This window comes from Malaclemys terrapin, chromosome 8, assembly GCF_027887155.1.
Source record: "Malaclemys terrapin pileata isolate rMalTer1 chromosome 8, rMalTer1.hap1, whole genome shotgun sequence".
NCBI lineage: Eukaryota > Metazoa > Chordata > Testudines > Emydidae > Malaclemys > Malaclemys terrapin.
The window spans coordinates 108,870,275-108,894,600 of NC_071512.1; the positions used below are offsets into that span (position 1 = coordinate 108,870,275).

The 24,326-nt window shown below is 55.5% G+C and overlaps 1 protein-coding gene across 3 annotated transcripts in view; it reads right to left on the reverse strand.

Annotated features, from left to right (window-relative positions):
- The window catches only part of IPO13 (importin 13), a 73,173-nt gene that overhangs the window by 47,803 nt on the left and 1,044 nt on the right, over positions 1-24,326 (reverse strand). For all 3 annotated transcript variants that reach the window (XM_054036954.1, XM_054036953.1, XM_054036955.1), the window contains exon 2: positions 8,903-9,639. In XM_054036954.1, the coding sequence (XP_053892929.1) occupies positions 8,903-9,639 (737 nt within the window). The remainder of the gene's footprint in view (positions 1-8,902; positions 9,640-24,326) is intronic.

Below are 24,326 nucleotides of genomic sequence, written 5' to 3' on the forward strand. Positions count from 1 at the left end.
AACAATGCAGCGTTTAAATACAGCTATATGTAAATGTACACATCTAAGAACAAACAATGCAGGCCCCACTTGCAGGATAGGGACTCTGTCTTGGGCAGCAGTGACTCTGAAAAAGATTGGGGAGTCATGGTGGATAATGAACTGAACACAAGCTTGCAGTTGGACGCTGTGGTCAAGAGAGCTCATAGGATCTTGGCGTGCATAAATGGGAACCTTGAGTAGGAGCAGAAAGGTAATTTTACCTCTGTCTTTGGCACTGGGTGCGACCGCTGCTGGAATCCTGTGTCCAGTTCTGGTGCCCACAATTCAAGAAGGATGTTGATAAATTGGGGAGGGTTCAGAGAAGAGCCACGAAAATGATTAAAGGATGAGAAAACCTGCCTTTTAGCGATAGACTGTAATCATCACCCCTCAACCTTCTTTATTAAGCTAAATAGATTGAGCTCTCTGAGTCTAAATATCTACATCGGGAACAAATAGTTACAAATGGGATTTTCAGTCTAGCAGAGGAAGGTCTAACACCATGCAATGGCTGGAAATTGAAGCCAGACACATTCAGACTGGAAATAAGACGTAAGTTTTGACAGGGAGATATTTAACCATTGGAACAATCTACCGAGCGTCGTGGTGGAAATCACGACTGGATGTTCTTCTAAAAGATCTCCTCTAGGAATTATTTGGGGGCAGCTCTCTGGCCTGTGTTGTACAGGTCAGACTAGATGATCATAACAGTCCATTCTGGCCTTGGGACCTATGAAAATAAAACAGGGGCTTGTGCCTTTACCATATGGCAAAACCCAGGACAGAATGGGCCTGGGGAATCTGCACTAAGCGACTAGCACTGAGGATGTGTAACGGCAGGCAGAGAGCTGGCCACCCCAAAGAGAGAGACATTAGGATTCTGTGCTGGAGAAGATCATAGAATCATAGAATATCAGGGTTGGAAGGGACCTCAGGAGGTCATCTAGTCCAACCCCCTGCTCAAAGCAGGACCAATCCCCAGACAGATTTTTGCCCCAGATCCCTAAATGGCCCCCTCAAGGATTGAACTCACAACCCTGGGTTTAGCAGGCCAATGCTCAAACCACTGAGCTATCCCTCCCCCTAGGATGGATTTTGTTGCCCTGAATGACCTGGTGGAAGAGCCCCAGTATAAAGGAGACTGCTCTCCCCTGAGCCCTGCTATCAAATTCCAATTCAATCAAACTGCGGACAGATCCTCCATCTAACCACCAAGCGAGGAAAAATGTCCCTCATTCTTCAGCCAATCTGATCTTCCCTGACCAGCAACCAGCAGCAGAGCTAAGGGACTTCTGATCTAAGAGTTTGTGTGTACTCCACCAGGGGACGCTCTGGGCCTGCTCTCCTAGAGGAGCTTCCTCTTCTGGGATGGGAATCCAGTAGCCTCGTTACTGGAGAGGAGAGACCAAGAACAGCAAACGAGGACACCACGTGATCCATCCAGCACCTTCTCAGGGGACAGGAACTGCCCATTTCAAATGGCGAGCCTTACCTCTTGGCTCCCATCTCCCCACATGTTGGTGTGGAGTGGCGATGTGTCATCCTATTAGCAGAAAGAGACCAAAAACCTAAGTAATATCTCCCAGCCAATAGAAGGGGCTGGGCAGATGGAGAGACCCAGTTCCACCCTTTTTTCAGCTGCTGGAGATAGCCCCCACCCCAGCCTTCTTCTTGGCACCAGTTCAGTCAGTCTCTCTCCCCCATCTGCCCTAAATCTATGCAGGCGCTGCCTGCAGTTCCCAAGGCTCCACCAGTCTGTGCAGAGACGCTAGAGCTCAGCAGTTTCTAACCAAGTCCCTTACCAGGTCAGCCCACACAGCACTGCTTTCCTCCCTGGCACCACTGCTAGTGGGAGGGTGAGGGACACGGCCCTGTCAATGCTGCCCCAGAGGATTGCAAATACCCCAATAGATAATGTGCTCTCCCCCTACAGCGATCTTTATCCCACCTCACACGAGCTAGGAAAGCACGCATCACTCCCCGCTTCGGACAGAGGACAGTAAGGTGCAGAGAGAACAGATTACTTAGTAAGTCAGTGTCAGGGCTGGGAACAGAACCCAGGAGTCCTGGGCTCGCAGACCACATTGGGTGTGCCTACACTGCAGTAGACACCTGTGGCTGACCAGTGCCAGCCGACTCGGGGGGCTCAGACTAAGGGGCTGTTTAACTGCAGTGAAGATGTTCAGGTTTCAGAGTAACAGCCGTGTTAGTCTGTATCCGCAAAAAGAAGAACAGGAGTACTTCTTGCATCCGAAGAAGTGGGCTGTAGTCCACGAAAGCTTATGCTCTAATAAATTTGTTAGTCTCTAAGGTGCCACAAGTACTCCTGTTCTTTTTGAAGATGTTCAGGTTCAGACTACAGTCCAGGCTCTAGGACCCTCCCCCTCGCAGGGTGCCAGAGCCCAGTCTCCAGCCCCAGCGTCTACACTGCAAGGAAACAGCCCCGTCGGCCGAGCTGGCTGGCACAGGCAGCCGCAGGTGTCTAATTGCAGTGTAGATGTACCCGATGTTTCTCTGAATGAAGCTGCTGACAGTCTAAAATGCCAACATACCATGCCTAGTGGGGCTGTCGTGGTAAGAGATGGAACTGCACGGCAGCATCTTGCCTGGGCCCAGGAAGGGCTGCTCTCCGAAACGCCTTATAGCTGAAGGCTCCTTCATCCAAAGTGCTAATGTTTCTCTCCCCACTTGCCATGCTGCCCATGATTGACACTGAGCTTCATCCAACCGAACAGCTTCTCTAGCCTGCTCTAACTCCAGCCCAGACCGACGGCCATCCCGGGAGAAATGATTAGGTGCCCTGCTCTGCTCCCGAAGTCCTGAACAGATCCCACTCCCCCTGCACCCAGGGAAGTGACACCTTCACGGCTTGCCCTTGCCCCAGCCTGGTGAAACTCCAGTAAATAGATGGCAGAGAGGTGCTGAAACCAGTGGGAGGGGACGGTGTCTCAACAGGCCCCTTTCCTTCCAAAGGACAGTTCCTTGTGGGAGCAGAAAGGGCACCGACTCCAATAGTCTCATCCCACCATGTGGAGACAACATTAGATATCGAATGGTCATTTCAGCTAAGGTTCCAGGGACCTGCGGCTTGCCATCAGCACTGCAGAGATGCCCAGGGGGCAGAGGGTCCCAAACTCCAGGAGAGCACTGGCTGGGAGAGTCTCCTTGCCCAGTGACAAGCTGCATTCCATGCCGATCCCATAGTGAGCGCCAAAGGGAGATCCCAGCAGATTAGCTCCCTGCTGACAGCACTTTATCAGAATTAAAAATGAACTTCAAAGGGTCATCTGGTCACAGGTTCTCACAGGCTAGGTCTATACTACCCGCCTGAATCGGCGGGTAGAAATCGACCTCTCGGGGATCGATTTATCGCGTCCCGTTGGGACGCGACAATCGATCCCCGAATCGGCGCTCTTACTCCACCAGCGGAGGTGGTAGTAAGCACCGCCGACAGAAAGCCGCAGAAGTCGATTTTGACGCCGTCCTCACAATGGGGTAAGTCGGCTGCGATACGTCGAATTCAGCTACGCTATTCACGTAGCTGAATTTGCGTATCTTAAATCGACTCCCCCCTGTAGTGTAGATGTACCCTCAGTGAAGCAGGCCGAGGGAAGGGATGGGAGGGGCTCAGAGGACCCAAGCAGAGGGAGATGGGAGGGGAGGAGCACCTCTGAAGGCCTTTGAACCGTAAGGAGCACAGTCAATGGGAGAGAGGGAGTGGTCAGGGGACAGAGAAGGAAGAGTAGATATAGATTAATAAAGTCACAGATTCCAAAGCCAGAAAGACCCATTGTGATCACAGGTCGAGAACTGGAAGTTCATGTTCCGCTGATTGTTACTCCTGAAGGCATTCCACGCCAAACAATTAAAAATTCTACACACACACACTAAATTCTGCACACAATATTTTAAAATTCTGCTAATTTTATTTGTCAAATAAATGTGGGGGCTCCAGCCCGGCAGCAGGGAGCACAGGGCACTGGCTGCACAGAGCTGGGAGATCACTGTGCAGCTCCCCTATCCCAGGACATTGACTCAGTGATGAGGCTGCACCCAACCCAGACAGCGTGAGGACTGGGCCTGCCCCAGAAACACCCCAGTGCCCTGCCCCTCCGTGCCAGGTGCACCAGGTGTGGGCAGGCAGGCTCAGTCCGGCAAGTGTTGAGGGATCCAGGTGTGGGTTGAGAGCGTTCTGCAGGGGGGTCTGGGTGTGGGGGGAGCAGGGCTCAGTGGGGTGACAATCTAGATGCAGCTGGTTGGAGCTCGGTGGGGTGGGGATCCAGGTGCCGGTGGCTCATCGGGTTGGTCTAGGTACAGGGGGAGTGGGGCTCGTCAGGGGGTGTGAGGCTCCGCGGGAGGGTCTGGATATGAGGGGGTCTGGATGCACGGCTGTTGGTCGGATGGGAGAGCAGCTCCCGGTACAGTGATCCCTTCCCCTGCAGCTGAGGAGGTGCAGAAAGCCAGGGGGGTGGGGGAGTTTGCAGAGCTTCCTACAGCTGGGGGGGAAAATCTGGGAGGTGGATCTGCCCCGGATGCCGTGCCGGGGAAGAGGAAGTCCTGTCCACCCCAGCCCAGCCGGGACTAGCAGCTGAGCCTGGCGCAGGGTAGGAGCCACCAGCCAGGTCTTCCCCAGTCTCTCCCCCTGCCCTACTGTGATTTACCTCTCTGCTGGCTGTCCTGGGCACCCGAAACATACTGCTGGGGAAGGTCGCATGACTGCTCTTGTGACTTCTCTTTGCTTCCCCATCAGAAAGTCATTTTTCTTCAGGGAAGCAAAGAAATCTGTGGGGGACATTAATCCTGGGGGAATTCTACAACACTGCGCATGCGCAGAATTTGACTGTCCACCACGACCCCCAAATCTTTTTCAGAGTTCCTACTTCCCAGGGGGCCAGAACCAGCCCTCCTTGGGAAGGTGAGTGACTCACTGTGTGGAGTCTGTCACTCGATGAAGGTCCAGGTCAGTGGAGGAACACTAAGGATGGTCTCTGCCTGCAGCTCCAGGATGGGAGGCAGGGAGGGTGCACAAGCAGCACAGGCTAGGCACCTGCAAGAACAAAGAGCAGGGAGGAATGTGGCTGAGAAGCAGCAGGAACCTCAGAGATGGATGTGGAAAGAGCCAGACAGACAAAAAGGTCAGGAGACTCCCTGGAGGCTTTTGAGAGAACTGGATGGGCTGCGGCTCCTCTCACCGCTGAGCGACACAGACTGGAGTGGGTGGCGCTGAGCGCATCCAGGAAGGAGAAGAAACAAGCAGGGCAGAGCCAGGGTGGACCAGCACCATGTGCCCGCTGCTCGTGGTGACTCTGCCCGCTCAGAGTGCAGCAAGGAGGCCGGGGATGCAGTGAAGGAGGAGCAGTTACAAGAAGAAACACTGTTTGGCCCCAGGATACTGTCGGATACCCCCATTCAAACACACCTTGTCCCCTCCCAAGGCCAATGGAGTCCGTTCTAGGGAACCTCAGGTCTCTCCTATGCTGCCAAAGCTAGACACAGGGAGAAACGCAGTGCGGAGTCACACCTAACAAGCAGGTAGATGTTCCCGCAGGTGAGACAGATGCACAGGGATGGCTGACTGGTGTCCCACAGAACAAATGATGGGGGAGAGGGACACATTGGTTATGTCTACGCTGCAAACAAACACCCATGGCTGGCCCATGCCAGCTGACTCAGAGTTGGGGGGGCTCAGGCTAAGGGCTGTTTAATTGCCATGTAGACGTTCGGGCTTAGACTGAAGCCTGGGCTCTAGGACCCTGTGAGGTGGGAGGGTTCCAGACAAGCCTGAATGTCTACCCCACAATTAAACATCCCCTTAGCCCAAGCCCGCTGGCACAGGCCAGCCGCAGGTCCCTAATTGCAGCGGAGGCATAGCCCGAAGGAGCAGACACCCACTAGCCTGCTCTTGCTCTCCAAGGCTTAGGGACCAGGGCAGCAGGGAGGGGCTGTGAATCCCAGGCAGGAAGCTGATGGATCTCAGTGTCCTCGGGCCACAAGAGCGACCAGCATGATAAAAGAACCAGGACAGGGGGAGGGGGAGGGGCAGGACAGCAGCTTAAAGTGAGCAGAGGAAACGGGCTGCTGGATTGAGACACACGGTAATGCACCGAGCTACCGTCAACAGTCCACAGACCTACAGCCTACGGAGAGAGCACCTGCTACTCTGGACAGACAGGAGCAACAGTGGCAGCAGTAGCAGCTCAGACCCAACACCCGCCATCACCAAGGAGGAGCACTCAGGCCCAGGTTCATGCATCCTAGCAGGCCAGACAGATGGAAACCGCAGGTGGAGAGAAGGGGAGTGGAGTCCCACCATCCAGCCCCAATGTTCGGACCTGCCACCTTGGCACGTCCTAATGGGATGGGTCCTTTGCTACTGTCACCGTGGTCACACCACCGCCTCAGCACTTCAGCTCCCTTATCCACGGAGCAGGGATAACACTGACCTACCTCCCCACGATGCACAGCTCAAACAGAATGAGGTTTGTCTGCTGACTGACGGCATGAGGTGCTGTATTAGCAGCACGAACACCTCCCCATTTTATATTTACTGCTGTCGCATCAGGACCAGCCCCCACAGCCCCCCACCATTCATTATCACACCTTCCTGACTGTGCACTCAGCACTGTGTAAAGACTAAAGACAATCCCTCTCCTGAGTAGCTGCCAGCTCAGAACAATGTCTCAGAGCAAGGCCTCATGCCTCACGTTGCCCCTCTGGTGGTATCCCCTCCCCTTGGAGATCTGTGCTGCGCAGTGCCTGGCACCGAGTCTGTGCTGATGACACGTCCCATCTCTGATTTCCTGCTGCGGCAGCCCCAGAACGATGGACACTGAACTGGACGGTCAGGTTTGCGCTCGTTCCATAGTGTTCAGTGCAAGGTGCTTTACACATTCGTAAGTGATAACATACACTCAGTGCGCCCAGAGCCTGGGTATCCTCATCCCTGCACACCAGGGGAAAGGGGAATTAGAGGCCCTGCCTGCTGCAGGGGGGACAGATCAGAGTGCAGAGTCCAGCGGACCGAGTATGAGGCTGGGAACCAAGGACTCCTGCGTTCTAGTCCCAGCCTTGAGGCCAATTCCCACGTGCCGTTGGGCAGTCACTTGGCTCCCTGTGACCTTGGTTTCCCATGTGTGAGGTGGGGAGAACACAGAACTCCATCACGGGCTAGGGGAAGACAGGTTTATGAAGTGCTGTGAAGGCCAGTAGTGGGTGCTGGAAGCCCCCTCCAGGTACCCGTGTCCTTGGCAAGGCTCTCCTTGTGGCTCCCCAGCCTGTCAATCCAACACCTCTCACCAGCCCCAAATTCACATCCAGGGTAAGGGCTGGAGGAGTCAGTCCAGGAGAAGCTATCATAAGTCACAGGATGCTAGCTGGTATCCAGGGCTCCCCCTCCCCAACAGTGCCTGATGCGGTTTCTGGGGACAGGCAGGATGGAAGGAGGGCACACAGGGTCAGCAAGTTAGCTGGGGCCCTGGGAAAGAGGGCGATGGTCTGGGGCAATTAACAGAACTGCACATGGCAGCAGCTTCTCTGGTTTTCCCATCACGCCCATCACCCCGGTGTCTGAGCTCGCCTGGAATAGATTGATTGTGCCCATTCTCATTTAGTGCAGGTAAAGGAGACTACAGCTCCCAGGAAGCAATGCTTCATCACGACCCAAACAATCAGGCTACAATGCATGCTGGGACCTTTAGTCTCCAGAAGCAGCACCTGTATCTTAGAGGCCCCTGTGAACCTCGGCCTAGACTTCAGCAACCTCTGCCCTAGAATCAGCGTATGCACCAACGCTGGGAATCCCGGCAGTCATTCAGACTCCTGTGGAAGAGCCGTAGCTTGACGCACAGAAGCGCCTAGCTCACCCAGATCCCTAATTCAGCCCTTCTCCTCCCAGGGAAAATGGGGAGAGGTGCTAAGCAATGAAGCGGGAACGTGACTGATGACACCCATGTACTCTCCATTTTGTGGGCATCAGTGCCATGGCCTGGAGGATGGCTGCTGCTTAGATATGGCCTAATTAGGGGCTCAGGGCACCGGAGCCATGGTCCAAGGGGGCCTCTCCCCTAGCCCTCGCAATCTCACGGCTCTGCTCTCCAGGGAGAGTCGCAGCCAAGATCAAAGGGGAATCGACACACCTTGGACGTACAAAGAAGCTAGGGACGCGGCGAGAGGAGACAAGCCTACATGAAATATGCTCTTTGGCTGCCCAGTGTCTGTAATGCAGCCGAGTGGAGTCTCCCTGGACTGAGCTGAGCCAGGTGTTTCATTCGTCAGACACCGAGACAACAGGAAACCCTATCTGCAGGAGAGAAGAAGGGCAGAGCTGCGTAGCATCTACTTCCTGAGGGCTATTCAGAGAGCTGACAGCTGCTGCCCCTCAGAGAGGCCGTCTGTCAAAGCAGGAGTCTGCGGAAGAGCTCATGGGTCAGTGGCAAGGGGCCTCTGCACAGCACCCATGGCGTTCAAGGCCCTGCTCTCCAGTCACTAGGGACACTAAATGGCTAACCACGTCCCCCTTCTCCAGCCTGAGCCAGCTCCGCGTGCGGGCGTCTGGGCAGCCTGCAGTGGGACGGACAGGAGCAGTAACATGTATGTAGAGAGCTGGCAGCCCTGACCTCCTGGGTCTGTGGGTAAGGCAGGGGAAGAAGTCACCCAGACAGACTAGCACCGCATTGAAACCCTCAAGGCTGGGGCTCCTCTTCCTCTCTCCCAGTCTCCTATGCCCACGTGCGCCATCGCCATCATCCCTCTGTCTGCAGCCAGCTCAGTGAGCCAGAATCCCGAGGCTTCCCCTCCACTCTCATCCCCAAGGGGACCAGGCCATCACTGCAGGCAAACAGGCCCAAAGGACACAGCCTGAGCAGGGGAATGCCGCTCTTACCTCTGGGCATCCGGTTGGGAAATGGCATTGACGATGGCCTCCACAGCCGTGTCGAAGAGCTCCGGGTCCTGCAGGGAGGTGAAGGCTGCCTGGATCAGGTTCTCGCAGTCCATTAGCGGGATCTCCAGCTGCACCCAGCTGGAGAAACACTTCAGCACCTTCTGCTTGATGAAACCCGGGGAGTCCTGCTGCTGCAGCAGCTGCTCCAGCAAAGGGAAGACAGAGCCGCACTCCTGGGCCAGGACGCTGCGCACCTGCCCCTTGCGGTACTGAGGCAGGCGGCTGGTCTGGAACTCCTCAGGCAGTACCGTCAGCAGTTCCAGGAGTGCCAGGCAGCGTGCCCGTCCATCCACATTGGAGTCCTCTGCCTGGAACATGCGTACCATGTCCGCCACAGCACAGGGCCAGGCGTCAGGCATCATGCTGAGTGCCAGCGAGGCCAGCGCCACACAGAGCCGGGTAAGCACGATCTTGGAGCCACTGGCAAAGCGGGTGATCTGGCTGAAGAGTTGCGACTTGAGGCTCTCGTACTGGTCGGCAGGGATGTCGTTCCAGTAGCGGGAGATCTTGATGTGCAGGGCGCTGGCCCCGAAGTACTGGATCTCTGGCACCTTGTCCAGATTGAGGAGAAGCCAGCTGAAGTGCCATGCCTGGGGCGAGACCTGGGCCTGCATCAGCCATTTCTGAGCCAGGTTCTTGTTCTCAATATTTGGGTCGTAATACAACTGATGGAGTGCCTGGAAGAGAGAGAAGAGCACATTGGAAATGGAGCAGGGCTGGGCCATGGCTCACCCTCAGCCCCATGGCCAGTCAACAGCACAAGGGACAGGCCCCCAAACCAGCTCTCCAAGCACTCCGTCACTAGGTCTCCAAAGACACCACCCCACTTCCCATGTCTTGGATTAGAACAGCTGATTTAAGCAACCTGCTTCACGGGACTGTACCACAGCACGAGGGGAGGGCTGGGGAGAGAAGTTACCATTCTCCTCGCATCCCCAAATGCTAAGAATGTTTTCTTCTCTTACACGTCTGCGCTCACCGCTGAGTTAGTTTGTTCTCATTCTACCCTTCACGTAGTCTGGACCATGACGCTAACAGGCTCAGCTTCATTTCTGACTCATCATGTCATTTGCTGCTTGTCAAGAACTAGCATAAGACCCCCTCCTCTGTTTGGGCCTCAGAGGTCACCCCCTGCCCCCCAGTCTCAAAAACCTATGGAATTCCCGTGGGGCTCTCGTGCCTCGGAGAGGAGGTAAACCCTCCTGACCAACCTCCCCACTTCCCAGCATGAGATCAGACAGCAGGGCAGCATGGCGGATACGTTACAGAAAACGGCAGGATGAAGACATGGTCTAGGGCATCTGTTTTTAAGGCAGTAGCAGGAGTGGGGATACAGGAAGAGGTTTACACAACGAAGGTGTTTTTAAACATTTGTGGAGAGGAGAAAATAGGAGAGAGTTTCTGAGAGATGTACAGGGAGGCTGTTGCAGATGGCAGGAGATGCCCAAGAGAAGGCTCTTGTACCTCCAGTGGGATTAGGGTGACCAGACAGCAAGTGTAAAAAATCGGGACAGGGGGTGGGGGGTAATAGTAGCCTATATAAGAAAAAGCCCCCAAAATTGGGACTGTCCCCATAAAATCGGGACATCTGGTCACCCTAAGTGGAATGCATGTGCAGACGCAGAAGGGCTTGTCCTCAATGAAGAGTGAGCAGGGAAAGGGGGGTGGGGGGGAAGGGAGAGACTTGTCTGAGAGGCTGGCTGGCAGAAGCCCATGCAGAGCCTTAAGACTACAGAGAGCAATTCTGAAATGAAAGAGGCCCCAGCTGGGACCGGAGAGGATGGAGTTTGGGCAAGAAACCAGGCAGCAGGATACTGGGAGGCTATGCATTTCAGTGAGGCTGCAGAATCCTGGGAGGGAGAAGGAGGAGGGATAGCATGAAACCAGGATTGATTGACTAGAACTCAGCTCCCTGCAGTCAAAAAAAATCACTTTCTTTTCTGCCACAGTGCCCTTTGCAGGGGAGAAGTTGTACCAGGCATGCAGGAAAGGAGCTCTCTCCTGTGCCATCCCAAAGTGCATGAGAAGGGCCAGTCCGAGGGGTCCTGCTGAATACCTCTATATCAGGGGATTTAAAAAAATCTCACATCAAACAGTGTGGAGAACATGGTGAGTACTCTGCTAAGGGATCATCACATCTGTACAGCTCCTGGCACAATGGGACCCAACCTGCTCATGACCTTTAGGTGCTACTGCATTACAAGCATTGAATAATAATTGTCAGCAGAGGCCAAAGATAAGGCTGAACATATAACCCTAACTCCGCCCCTTTGCATGCACAATTATGCATTACATCAGAGTCTGTGATTACCAATCATACCGTTTCTCAAATAAAATACAAAGGTATCATGCAGTTTTATCTACAAGCTTGTGTGCAGCAATTTGTAGTACAGTGAACTCCTGCGTGTATGTCAAACAGTGTCCATTAAAGTCATTTAAGTGACAAGCACGCAGTAAACAATTCTTACACAACATTACACATAAAGTACAACATGGCAGACTACTGGTGAAAATGTGCTGGCACATACAGCCCACCCAACTATGAAGCTAATGCAGCTGCAAGCTCTTTCTCTGAGCTCTGACTAGAAGGTGGCAGTGGATGTTGATTAAAGAGTATGTAGTACACAGTTGCTGACTAGAGTCTGATCCTGCCACTGGCTCTGAGCACGCAAAGCCTGGTGCTTGCATGGACCCTACCAATTTCAGAGGGGGCTGACCAGCCAGAACCAGCTGCAGGATTACAGTGTAAACTATTCAAATACTGTACCTGCGTTATACAGAGAAGCACGCAGTCTAAATCCACGCCTGGCTAGCGCACTGTGACACTGAGTAAAATGCGAGTGCACAAAATGAAAGCTAGGACAAGAGCTCCCTCCCGCGAGGCGAAGGCAAGACACGCGTCTACGTTATATTGCGGTATTTGGGAAGCAGTGTGCAATCAGGTAACGAGACGTAAGGGGGTAGAGTTAAGGGTGCACTGTTGACTTTACCATTGGCACTTCCTGACGTTTGAGTGCTTGGCCATGTACCCTGCCTATCCTCTCCACGTAGCATTACATATCTAGCTATAGGAGCTAGGAGCCTCCTGAGAAGCACAGTCCTCACCCAACAATGTGCTACCCGGAGAACCTCACTCCTGTCATGAAACAGAACTTGCATTAAGAAACCAAACAGGAAGGCAGCTAGAGACAAGCCGACGTGTTTGCACTGGGGCTTGCTGATTCGGGTTCGATGTGGAGTGTTCTGACTGGCTGCGTTTGTGCCCGGAATCGGTCACTGCCTGCAGCAGGCCAGCAAGAAATCCAGCTAGCAGATCCACTGGAACAGGGACCTACTGAAATCTGGTCTAATCTGACCCAATTTCTTACACTGGGTGCAGCAGTGCTCTCTCCCTACCCCACCACATATTACCCAGGGCATGCCGAGCTGGGAGAGCACGCTTCAGGGCTACCTGTGCTCTACAGAACGCTCCCTGAGTGCATGTGTGCCCATGCTCCCAGGGAGCGAAGACAAGGTCACCGCAACGTTCTCATGCCAGGGCACTTGAGAGGCAAGCGTTGGCACCTGTTGCTGTTTGACCGTCACTCCAGGCAGCTTCAGTCCTGCTGGACCATGGCTTCGGCTCTACAATGAAGTGCTGGTGATAGGAGACAAGCACATTAGTCTGATGCCAGGGAAAGAAAAAGGAATGAAACTCAGTGGGGGGAGGAGGGCAGGAGAGTGACAGCTCCAGGGAGGGCATTGTGGATTCTGACCCACCCAGTATGTGTATGTCTGACACCAGAGCTAGCTTCTCCACAGCTGACCAGGTAACCTTAGACCTTGTAAACAGCCAGGCCTGCCTGGCATGCCCTCAGCCAGAGGATGAGGTTTCTCCAACACCTCAGAACTCCGCTGGAGTGAAAGTAAGGTAAGCCTGCTGTCAGTGTCTCTGCTCTACAATGCTGTGCATTGGTAAGGTCCTAGCTACCTGCACAGCGTAGCAGCCACCTGGGAATGCCAACAAGCCTCCCACTGCGACAGGGCAGGTGCCCACTAGAGACAGCTCAGGGCTTTTAATCTGGTTATGTCGGGGGGCAGGGGAAGGAGTAACAAGCAAGCCCCAGAAGCCTGAGTGCCAGCTGATGGCTTTAGAGCTTTCCCCTAGTACTAATATTTTAAAAAGGGAGCGTTGGAACCTGCCAGAGACCTGGCATCCTGGAGCCCTCCCCTCCCTTTCTTAGCCTCCTCTGAGCTTCTGAACAGAGCAAAAAAAAAAAAAAAAAAAATAGCAATTTGTCTCCCTGATAGCACTCTAGGTAAATAAATAAGAGTGGGGCTGCCGGCTCACCAGAGATGGGTGCCCAGACAAGACCGGTCAGTGGAATGGGAGGGCTGATAGGAGAAGTGAGAGATTCTCAGCTCCGTGCAGTAGGATGTGTGACAGGGTGTAAGGTACGGAGTCAGGCCTGCACCGCACGTACCGGGAACGCACTGTATGTTCTCACACTAGCCTGCTGTCCCCCAGGAGCCTCATGAAAGCAAGATGCTGCATCTCGGGGGGTTTATCTGGCTGAGCAAACAGAGATAATACAGGTGCTGGTGCAACGCCTGTGAAGCAGGCCTGGAAGACACCAGGCAGCGAATTCAGGAGCACAGTGCCTGTATGCAGGGCATGGCCCCAGCGACCCAGCACTGGCAGCTCCCACAAAGCAAAGACAGTGAGGCCTGCACCTCTAAAGGAGGGCACTGTTGGCTGGCAGTAGCTATCATGCTGCTATTTCCAGAAGGAATCATTCTTGGGTTGTCTCCTGCAGAAGATGCTCCTTTCCCACTGGCCAAAGGCAGACCCACGCAGCCAGCATCCTATCCCTGCGTCAGCCCTGCCTACTGCCACCAAGCAACGGAAACCATGGCTACACCAAGCAACCAGAGCTCCAGGCCCCCCAGGAAAAGCCAACCACCTTCCCCCCGCCACGACTGGATAGGCTGAACGGAGAGAAGGCAGTCAAACACAGGCACAAATGGAAATTCCCAGCTCATTGCTCACCAAGCACAGTCACTGGGGACAAGCCAGCATCATCTTCATAGGACTCCCCATGTACAAGCCCATTCTCTTCCAGACCACCCCCAGCAGGGGCCCAGCGATCCTGCAGGCTCGCGGGCAGCCAGCCCTGCCTCCCCTGGGCGGAATGTGGTTGACACAGGCCTTGCCAATGGCCCTGAGTCAATCCTGCAGTAACCACATCATCCCCTCCCTACACAACACACTGGGGGCCTCCAGCCAAGCCAGTGACTCCTCAGGCAGATCATTCCCAACTCAGCGACGGCAGGTTAGGCCTGGGGGGGGGCCTGAAGCCTCAATGGACCATGCCGAGGCGATGGCATTCGGCTTGGTTATTTCTGCGGTGGAGGATATTACAGCAGCAATAGCCCGCCCTATTGCAGCAGCCCAGGGAGATAGGAAAACACCTGCATGGCGTAGGTGCACCAGCAGAGCTGCAAGGGAGCGCAGGACTGGAACAGCAGGGAGGCCGCGGGTCAGGCCCGAGCAGCCTCGACAGAGGACTGATGGTGAGAGGAGCTTCCTCAGCATTAGTGCACACTGTGCTTCTTTCCAACAGCATTGTCACTTTCAGGGACAAATTCCGGCAAACATGTCAGACAGAATTCCCGCTGGCCTCCCTGACACACAGATTCCCCCACCTCGCAACAAGGGCAGAATGCAGGACAGGATGCAGCTGGCAGTGAAGGTTCCAGCCCAGGCCCTGCCAGGACAGAGCACCGGAGCTGGGAACTGGACAGCCACATTGACATCCCACTTATTCGGCAAAGGAAGGCACTAAGAACTGTGGGAAAGGTTTGCCCTGGGTGGAGTTTAAATAAATCTGATGTTACTATAGAAGGTACTCTGGGAGCAAAGGAACTTGATGCAATCCTGAATGTCCCAGGGACCCTCAAAACGCTTCCCCACAAACACCTGCCAACACCTCTGGCGAGGCCATACGTCCATCCAAGCCATGTCTCCGCTGCTTTGGGAGAAGATACAATTCCGGAGATGCTGTTCTCAGCAACACACTGGGAAAGAGAAAGCCCACCCAAATCCAGCCCTGTGCCTCAGAAGCCTCTGCAGATCTCTCTATTCTGGCATCAGTAAATGGGCAGTAACATTTTCTGAAGGAAGCAGATGCACCTGTCTTTCTATTCCTCAATCTCCTAATCTGAAGGCAGACACAGCAGCTGTCACAGCACCCACCTCCAGTATCTCTGTCTCAAAGGAGGTGATCAAAACCAAATCGGACTATCCATGGAAGAGACTTTGGGTGTCTGCTCCCCGAAGACCCACTGGGAAGGCTGAGTGGAATTCACGCAGCCCTATAAAGGTGTCAGAGAGGGCACATCAGCAAAGCATTCCAGCACTGCAAAGGGGGAAAGGCGGGGAAGCAAAGGGCAGGATGCAGAAAGGAGATGAGCCATAGCACCAGCAGAAAGGGAACAGGTGCCACTGGGGTTTCCACAGAAGCCAGGATATAGAATCAGCCAGGAAAGTTGTGGGCTTCTTTTTGTTTTCCAAGGTGCGAGGTATTGGGGGCAGATAAAATACATCTAAAGCAGGGGAAGAGAGGTTTAGCCTCCTTTCCCTGTCCACAGCCGCAGCGTTGGGTACTGCAGATCTCAACCCAACGAGGACCAAAAGGCAAGACAAGAGTCCTACAAGACTCCGCTTTAACAGGGAGGTGTGGCCAGCAGAGGTCAGCAATCCACCTAGACCGGAGAGGAGGCCATACTGCAGTGTAGTGTACGCCTCCCGACTGGAAATGAGGCTGCTGCCGTTAGGGGCAGCCCTGCAGTGGGCTCTCTGCCTACCATGCACAGCAGCTGCGACGCACAGGCCATGCCTCGGGAAGCAGGCCCCGAGGACTGGCTGGTGTTCTTGGCTTGTTGAACCCTTCCTGTCACCAAGCCAACTCTTCCACCTGCGCGAGCTCAGCCTTATTCACCGGCAGGTGCGAAGGGAAGGGGAAGCCAGCCCAGGCCCCCTGGGAGCGCACAGCAGCCAGGACTGACATGTGCGGCCACACCGGCTTGCACTCGTTTAAGTCATTTGGTTTTTAAAGTGATTTAACTTAAACCAGTGCAGCTTCTGCCTGTAAAGCCTGTCTTAAGAAAGCAATGGAGCCCAGGAGCCGGGGCTGGGAGACCCTCTGACAACAAGGAAAACCTTCCTGAGCCTCATCAGCCAGAGATGGGGCCTCTCCCCTCCTGCCTGCAGGAAAGAGCTCAGCACTGAGAGACCAGAGCAGGATTACAGGCTGCACATTTCAATATGGTTCCCAAGAGCTCTCCCAGGCACCTGGGGTGGGTGTAGCACGTGGCACTGTCTTGGGAACCAATAGCATTACCTGCTGCTTAGCTGTTGGCGGTGAGCTTTCAGGATAAATCAATGGCACCAGCAGAATTGTGAAGGGAGACCTGGCCGAGCCCATGACTGCCGTGCCTAGGAAACCCTCACAGCCCCACCTTGCCCACCACTGTTTGCTCTCTCTTTGGCAGTTTCATGCAAGCAAAAGGTGCTGGATTCACACACCACAGAGCCTGTATATCCACAGAGCAAGTGCAGCACAGATCACAAGTGCACCAGCCCTCTATACAGGCAAAAGAAGATTTCCGACTTATCCCTGGGCCCTGCTGAGACACCAGTAAAGTGTTTAAATTGCAGCCATTTGTCTGGATGGAGGCCACCCCACCAAAGAGTCAGTGTAGAATAACCTTCCACCATTACCCGGGGCTGGCTTAGATCTCGTGGCCTGGGGATGAAAGGTTCCATAATCCATTCCCAATTCCCTCAGGCCATTCATATTCCAAGCACCAGTGTTTGCATTAACCTGACCCAGATGGGAGTCAGAACCTCCCATTTCTAGTCCTGTTGGATGTCATTACTAGAGCTGCCCTAAAACTCAAACGGCAGAGAAAACCCAGCCCAGTACAAGCGCTGTCTATTCATTCGAATCAACTGACAAAGCTGCTCCCTCAGTAGCCCTCCCAGGAGTCCAGCCCCCAGCAAGAGCCAATTTTTCACTCAGTTCGTCTCGGAATAGTCCAAAACCCCCTCTGGAAAAGCAGAGTTGCAGGAGATTTTCCTGCTGTCACTGCAAAGGGCTTTTGAACCCCAGTGCTTTGCTTACACTGCACTAAGTGATTCCAGACCCATGTCTCTAGAGCTGCCTTTAATTCTTATTGATGCCCGATCTGGGCAGTGACTCATCATATTAGGGCTCTGCCCCCGAAACCCACCCCCCCAAATTGTCAAGCCCCTCACCCAGAACAGCTCACCAGCAGTTCTGAGCCCACCAAGCACAGAGCTGCAGCTACAGGAAAGCACAAGATTGAGATTGCCAGGCCTGCAAAGGCTCAGGCAGGCTGGGGGAAGGGAAGCAGCGGATCACATTCACCTACTCCCAGATTGCAGGGAGCCTCATTCCAGAGCAGCAGGGAGAGCTCCATTTCCGCACCCAGCACATGCTAGGCTAATCACCACCCGGAGTGCCACTGACCTTTCAGAAAGCCAACATTTGTTCTATTGTTGGTGCAAACAAAAGAGCCGTCTCTGTCTGTGTGCGCCCTTGGGGGGAAATTCAGGAGCAGAATGATCCAGTAGACTAGAACATATGCAGATTAGACTGCAGAGCTCTGCGTTTATAGAGCACTTTGCAGAGATTCACTAATGCTCACTACCAGCCCCACACCCTTCCCAGGGGCATTGTCCCCACTTTGTAGACCGGTGGACCTGGGACACCCAAGGCACAAAGGATGGCAGTGTCGGAGATGGGATTAGTCCTGACCACGGCCACCTACTAAGCAGAGGAGTAAGCCTTCCTGGGACAAATGAACAAGGTGCCCACAAGCAAGCGCCCTGGTGAGAAAACCAGTATCTGTTTTTTTCTGGGAAAGGGGAGGATACTGGGATCCCCACTGGCTGTCTCTGGAGCTTGCGACTGGATCCATCTGTTGAAGCAGCCCCTGGAGAGTGCACATCTAATTCATTTTAAGCTCGTCCATTCCAGAGACCTGACTGTGAAAGACAATCTCTGTCTCACTCCCCTCACCCCTCAAACCAAGCACCAGAGGCTTTTGGCTGCAGTAAGGAAAGTTCTCTGCTCCTCTGCCTTCACCAGCAGTCATGTGTGTGTTGTCCTCGACTCCATGGTTAACTCAAATGCCTGGCTGGCCTTGATGCTGCTCAGAGCTTTTCCAGGAAGCAGCAGGAGCATGCCCGCTGGATTCTAGATAGCATCAATGCAACTGACCACACCCTGTTTCATTTTACCCTGCCACTGCTTAGGAGAGCCTTGAGCAGTAGCAGAGGCACTGCAGCTGGCTGGCTGCAGGCTCAGGCAGATCTCACCTTATCAGTCACACTCTGAAAGCTCTTCATAATTGTAAGAGCTAGAAACAGGTTGATTTTCTGACAATGAAAGCTTAAGTTCTGCAGACGCTGCTGGTGTAGGACCCTCTCGCTCACCAGAGGCAAGTAGACAAGTGGGGTGCTCAAACCCCAAAAAGAACCAGGTCCGTCCCCCCCCAGCCTTGGGTCCTTGGAACAATGTCCTGAAGAACACCTGTTCACTGGGCCACTCAGCTCCCATTTCCTGTCCATCATTTTCACCATGTTTAATTTGTCTCAGACAGCAACAACAGACAGGTCAGCTTCACCTACTGGCGCTCTAGCTCCAGACAACGGTTAAGCCAGTGGCTTGCAGGGGCAAATGCCAAATATTACCTACTACCTGAATGACTCTGATCAATCTCGCTGTGCTCATGGCTAGTGTAGAATATAATTGTCACAAACAACTGCAGTATCTCAGGAACAGAGCAGCCACTACACCCAATCAAACCCATGGCCTGGTTACGCCACTCTCCTGTCTCCACAAGTGGGCTGGGCCAGATGCTTCAGCAGAAGGCACAAGAAACCACCTGCTGGGCAAGTAGGGAATGACCTGATTGCTTGGCACCTCCCATCAGTAAAGTTGTATTTATGGATGCTCTATTATCCATATGCACGTCCAATAGTTTTTCTTAATCCTACTAAGCTCCTGATCGTAACGTTCCCTTGTAGCAATGAGTTCCACAAGTTAATTACATAAACTATTTCTTTTGCTTAATTTTCCATTTGTCATCTTTCAGTGGAATTGGCTGGCCCTTGTTCTCATGACAGATGGTAGGGAGTACCCTCCCCACCATCTCTAGCTCAGTCATCACTTATTATACCCTCCACCAACTCCCCCTCTAGAACTGCTCTCTTTGTATGGAAGCTTTTCCTTGCCTGTAATCATTATTTTGCCTTCGAGCAGGTTGTAAGATTCCCCTCTTTTGTATTTGTCCAGTGCTTGACACTGCCCCCCCACAGTTGGGGGTCTCCAGGCTCTAGTGTGATCCACAGTAATTTAGCACACGGTGTCCCCAACCCTTCGGGAGGACATGTGCAGCCAGAACCTTCTTTTCAATGACATTGTAGAATATTCTTACCAATATTTCTATTCTGTTGAAAAGCCTTTTAAAAAACATAACTGTGCCTAAAACTAATTGCCAGTGCTCTTTTGTTTCTAAAGCAGAAGAGAGATCATTAATTATTCTTTATATTACCATAGCATCCAGGAGCCCGAATAATGGACCAGGAGCCCACAGTGCTAGGCACAGTACAAACACAGGGCTTGGATACCTGGATTCTACTCCCAGCTCTGGCGCTGTATAACCTGAGGCCAGCCACATCACCATCTCTCTCTCTTTATACAGGGTTTACCTTCTCTGCAGAGACTGACGATTAATTCACGTTTGTAAAGTGCTTTAACATCCTCAGACGAAGGGTCCTGTAGAAGTGAGGACTATGTTACTACAGAAGGAATATAGGGGTCATGGTGGACCACTGAGTCAACAGTGTAACCTGGTTGCAAAAATAGCAAACATCATGCTGGGATGCATTAGGCAGCAGTGTTGTAAGCCAGACAAAAGTAGTAATTTTTCCGCTCTACTCTGCACTGATTAGGCCTCAGCTGGAGTATAGTGTCCAGTTCTGGGCGCCACATTTCAGGAAAGATGGTGACAAATTGGAGAAAGTCCAAAGAAGAGCAACAAAAATGATTAAAGGTCTAGAAAACATGACCTATGAGGGAAGATTGAAAAAACCTGGGTTTGTTTAGTCTGGAGAAAAGACAACTGGGGAGCCGGGGGGATGGGACAACGACGACATGATAACAGTTTCAAGTACATAAAAGGTTGTTACAAGGAAGAAGGGGAAAAATTGTTCTCCTTAATCTCTGATGATAGGACAAGGAGCAATGGGCTTAAATTGCAGCAAGGGAGGTTTAGGTTAGACATTAGGAAAAACTTCTTCAGTGTCAGGGTGGTTAAGCACTGGAATAAATTGCCTAGGGAGGTTGTGGAATCTCCATCATTGGGGATTTTTTAAGAGCAGGTTAGACAAACACCTGTCAGGGATGGTCTAGATAATACTCAGTCCTGCCATGAGTGCAGGGGACTGGACTAGATGACCTCTCGAGGTCTTTCCAGGCCTACAATTCTATAATTATACAGTACACACAAGTCTGCTCATCTGACCCCTCTGTGGGCACGGGAGTGGCAGGCTACCAAAGTTGTTTTCTTGATAGCCCATTGGGTTGCTGCATAACGAACAGAGCATTACCGCACCCAAATACTATCAACAGGCATGATAGAAGTTATATTACAGTTACCCACCACCCCTGGAAAGGCATGAATCCGGTGACAAGGGAGCAGGGTTTGCAGCACATGGATCACACAGTTAGCCACAAAACCTATTCTAAAAAAAAAAAAAATGGGATGACCGGGTGGGAACTGCTATTGCAAGAGGCGGTGAAAGTAACTAGTCTGTGGCCCCTTGGCCTATTGGCAGGAAATGCTGGGAGCCTCCCTGGGAGGATCGTCAGTCAAAATACACACCAATGTCATGAGCAAGTGGGCACTGCTGCTCCATGGGGCAGAAGAGAAGAGGAGCATTCTGCTCAGAGAGCTCCTGGGGTGCGGGGAGAGGAGTGGTGCTCGCACCAGTGGCTAGAGCAGAGGACTGGGAGCCAGGTTGTTTTGTTGAGTTTGAAGAGAGAAATTAAAAGTTTAAATAACTTGAATCTCTCAGCAAAACACTACACCCAAATTCTACCCCTAGCTTTACCACTGACCTTGGGCATGATACTTGACTGCTCTGGGACTGGATCTCCTCCTCTGTGAAATGGGGAGAATGCTCCTGACCTACTTCACAGGTTGCGCTATGAGGTTTTCTCAAATCCTCCCACCACAGCAGCTCGCCAGGGCAGATCAGCCGCATGTCAACCAACCCTGCTCAGAAGACTGTGACATCTTTAGAAGACACCTGACCAGTGTCTGCATTTCAGTTTCCATCACTGTGATTACAATTAGTGCGGCACCAGCAGGGAATTCTGGGCACCAATTTTCCTAGCAGAGACAAGGCCTTAGGGGACCTCAGAGATGTGCACTGGAAGGATGGAAATGCTGAATCTTTCACTGAGAGGGCCTTTCTCCAGAACGTTATGATGACAACACCCCCGTCCCCCTGCTGCTGAAGGTTGGCTCCTGTAGTGTCATTTCACTGGCATGCCAGACAGCATCTGAATGTCTAACATACAAAACAAGCAGGGGATGAAACACGCCTTCCAGCCCTTTATGTCCATCAGCAAGGAAGGGCACAAGCCCACATTCTTTGTCCCCTTTGCAGGTCACCTTTAAGGGCTGTCTCCAGAGAGGGCCCTGGGGACACAGCCCGAGGGGAAGGCTAATGGGGAATGGCAAACAGGCAGGAGCCACGGTGGCTGGGTAAAACTCGCTGACCTGCATCAGCTCTCGTCACTGACCCCAACAGCAGCACACCCCCTTGGTGGAGGCAAAAACCAAAGAAAAACCCAATCTGGCTGCTCCACAGGGATGCCAGCTGTCCTGGCGAGGCTCCTCCATGCCTCCTGAGACTGAGAGGCAGTCACCTCCATGGGGAGCAGAATCCCCGGGCCACCCAGCACAGCCACAACCAGCGACAACCACCTGCCAATGGGGTGGGGTAATGCCCCAGGGCAGGGGGGCCCAGCAGGGATGCCCAGAGCAGTCACAGTGCTGGGGCATGGTGATGCTCTAGGGCGGGAGACCAGGGCAGTTGCAGCGCTGGGGGAGTATGGGGAATGATGGCCAGGGTGCCCAGCTGGGGGGGGTCACAGCACAGGGGGGAAGAGGCGGCAAGGGGAGTGATGTGCGGGGATAGGGGGGGCCTAGCTGGGGTGCCAAGGCAGAGCCAGCCCAGGGCAGTCACAGCGCTGGGGGTGAGGCTGGGGGGGGGCAGCTGGGTGCCTGAGGCAAATACAGCACTGAGGGGAGGCAGGGAGGGGAGCCAGGTGACCAGGGCAGAGCCAGCCCAGCCAGACACAGCGCTGGGGGGGGGGTGTGCAATACCTGGGGGGAGGGTAGCCGAATGCCCAGCCGGGTTCCCGGGGCAGACACAGCGCGGGGGGACGGGACAGGGCGATACCCAGGGCAGACACAGCGCGGGGGGGGCGGGGGGAGACACAGGGCGATACCGGAGTGGGGGCGATACCCGGGGCAGACACAGCGCGGGGGGAACGGGGGGGGACAGGGCGATACCGGGGGGGGCGATACCCGGGGCAGACACAGCGCGGGGGGAACGGGGGGGGGACAGGGCGATACCGGGGGGGGCGATACCCGGGGCAGACACAGCGCGGGGGGGGACACAGGGCGATACCCGGGGGGCGGGGACAGGGCGATACCCGGGGCAGAGACAGCGCGGGGGGGGGGGCACAGGGTGATACCGGGGGGGGGGCACAGGGCGATACCGGGGGGGGGACAGGGCGGGGGGGGCACAGGGCGATACCCGGGGGGGGACAGGGCGGGGGGGGACACAGGGCGATACCCGGGGGGGGACAGGGCGGGGGGGGGCACAGGGCGATACCCGGGGGGGGACAGGGCGGGGGGGGGCACAGGGCGATACCCGGGGGGGGGGACAGGGCGGGGGGGGGGCACAGGGCGATACCCGGGGGGGGGGGGACAGGGCGGGGGGGGGCACAGGGCGATACCCGGGGGGGGGGGGACAGGGCGGGGGGGGGACACAGGGCGATACCCGGGGGGGGGGACAGGGCGGGGGGGGGCACAGGGCGATACCCGGGGGGGGGGACAGGGCGGGGGGGGGCACAGGGCGATACCCGGGGGGGGGGACAGGGCGGGGGGGGGCACAGGGCGATACCCGGGGGGGGGGACAGGGCGGGGGGGGGACACAGGGCGATACCCGGGGGGGGGGACAGGGCGGGGGGGGGACACAGGGCGATACCCGGGGGGGGGGACAGGGCGGGGGGGGGGCACAGGGCGATACCCGGGGGGGGGACAGGGCGGGGGGGGGGCACAGGGCGATACCCGGGGGGGGGGACAGGGCGGGGGGGGCACAGGGCGATACCCGGGGGGGGGACAGGGCGGGGGGGCACAGGGCGATACCCGGGGGGGGGACAGGGCGGGGGGGGGCCACAGGGCGATACCCGGGGGGGGGGACAGGGCGGGGGGGGGCCACAGGGCGATACCCGGGGGGGGGGACAGGGCGGGGGGGGGCCACAGGGCGATACCCGGGGGGGGGGACAGGGCGGGGGGGGCCACAGGGCGGGGGGGGGCCACAGGGCGATACCCGGGGGGGGGGACAGGGCGGGGGGGGGCCACAGGGCGATACCGGTGGGGGGGGACAGGGCGGGGGGGGGCACAGGGCGATACCGGGGGGGGGACAGGGCGGGGGGGGGACACAGGGCGATACCCGGGGGGGGACAGGGCGGGGGGGCACAGGGCGATACCGGGGGGGGACAGGGCGGGGGGGGGACACAGGGCGATACCCGGGGGGGGGGACAGGGCGGGGGGGGGGACACAGGGCGATACCCGGGGGGGGGACAGGGCGGGGGGGGGGACACAGGGCGATACCCGGGGGGGGGACAGGGCGGGGGGGGGGACACAGGGCGATACCCGGGGGGGGGACAGGGCGGGGGGGGGCCACAGGGCGATACCCGGGGGGGGGGACAGGGCGGGGGGGGCCACAGGGCGGGGGGGGGCCACAGGGCGATACCCGGGGGGGGGGACAGGGCGGGGGGGGGCCACAGGGCGATACCGGTGGGGGGGGACAGGGCGGGGGGGGGCACAGGGCGATACCGGGGGGGGGACAGGGCGGGGGGGGGACACAGGGCGATACCCGGGGGGGGACAGGGCGGGGGGGCACAGGGCGATACCGGGGGGGGGACAGGGCGGGGGGGGGACACAGGGCGATACCCGGGGGGGGGGACAGGGCGGGGGGGGGGACACAGGG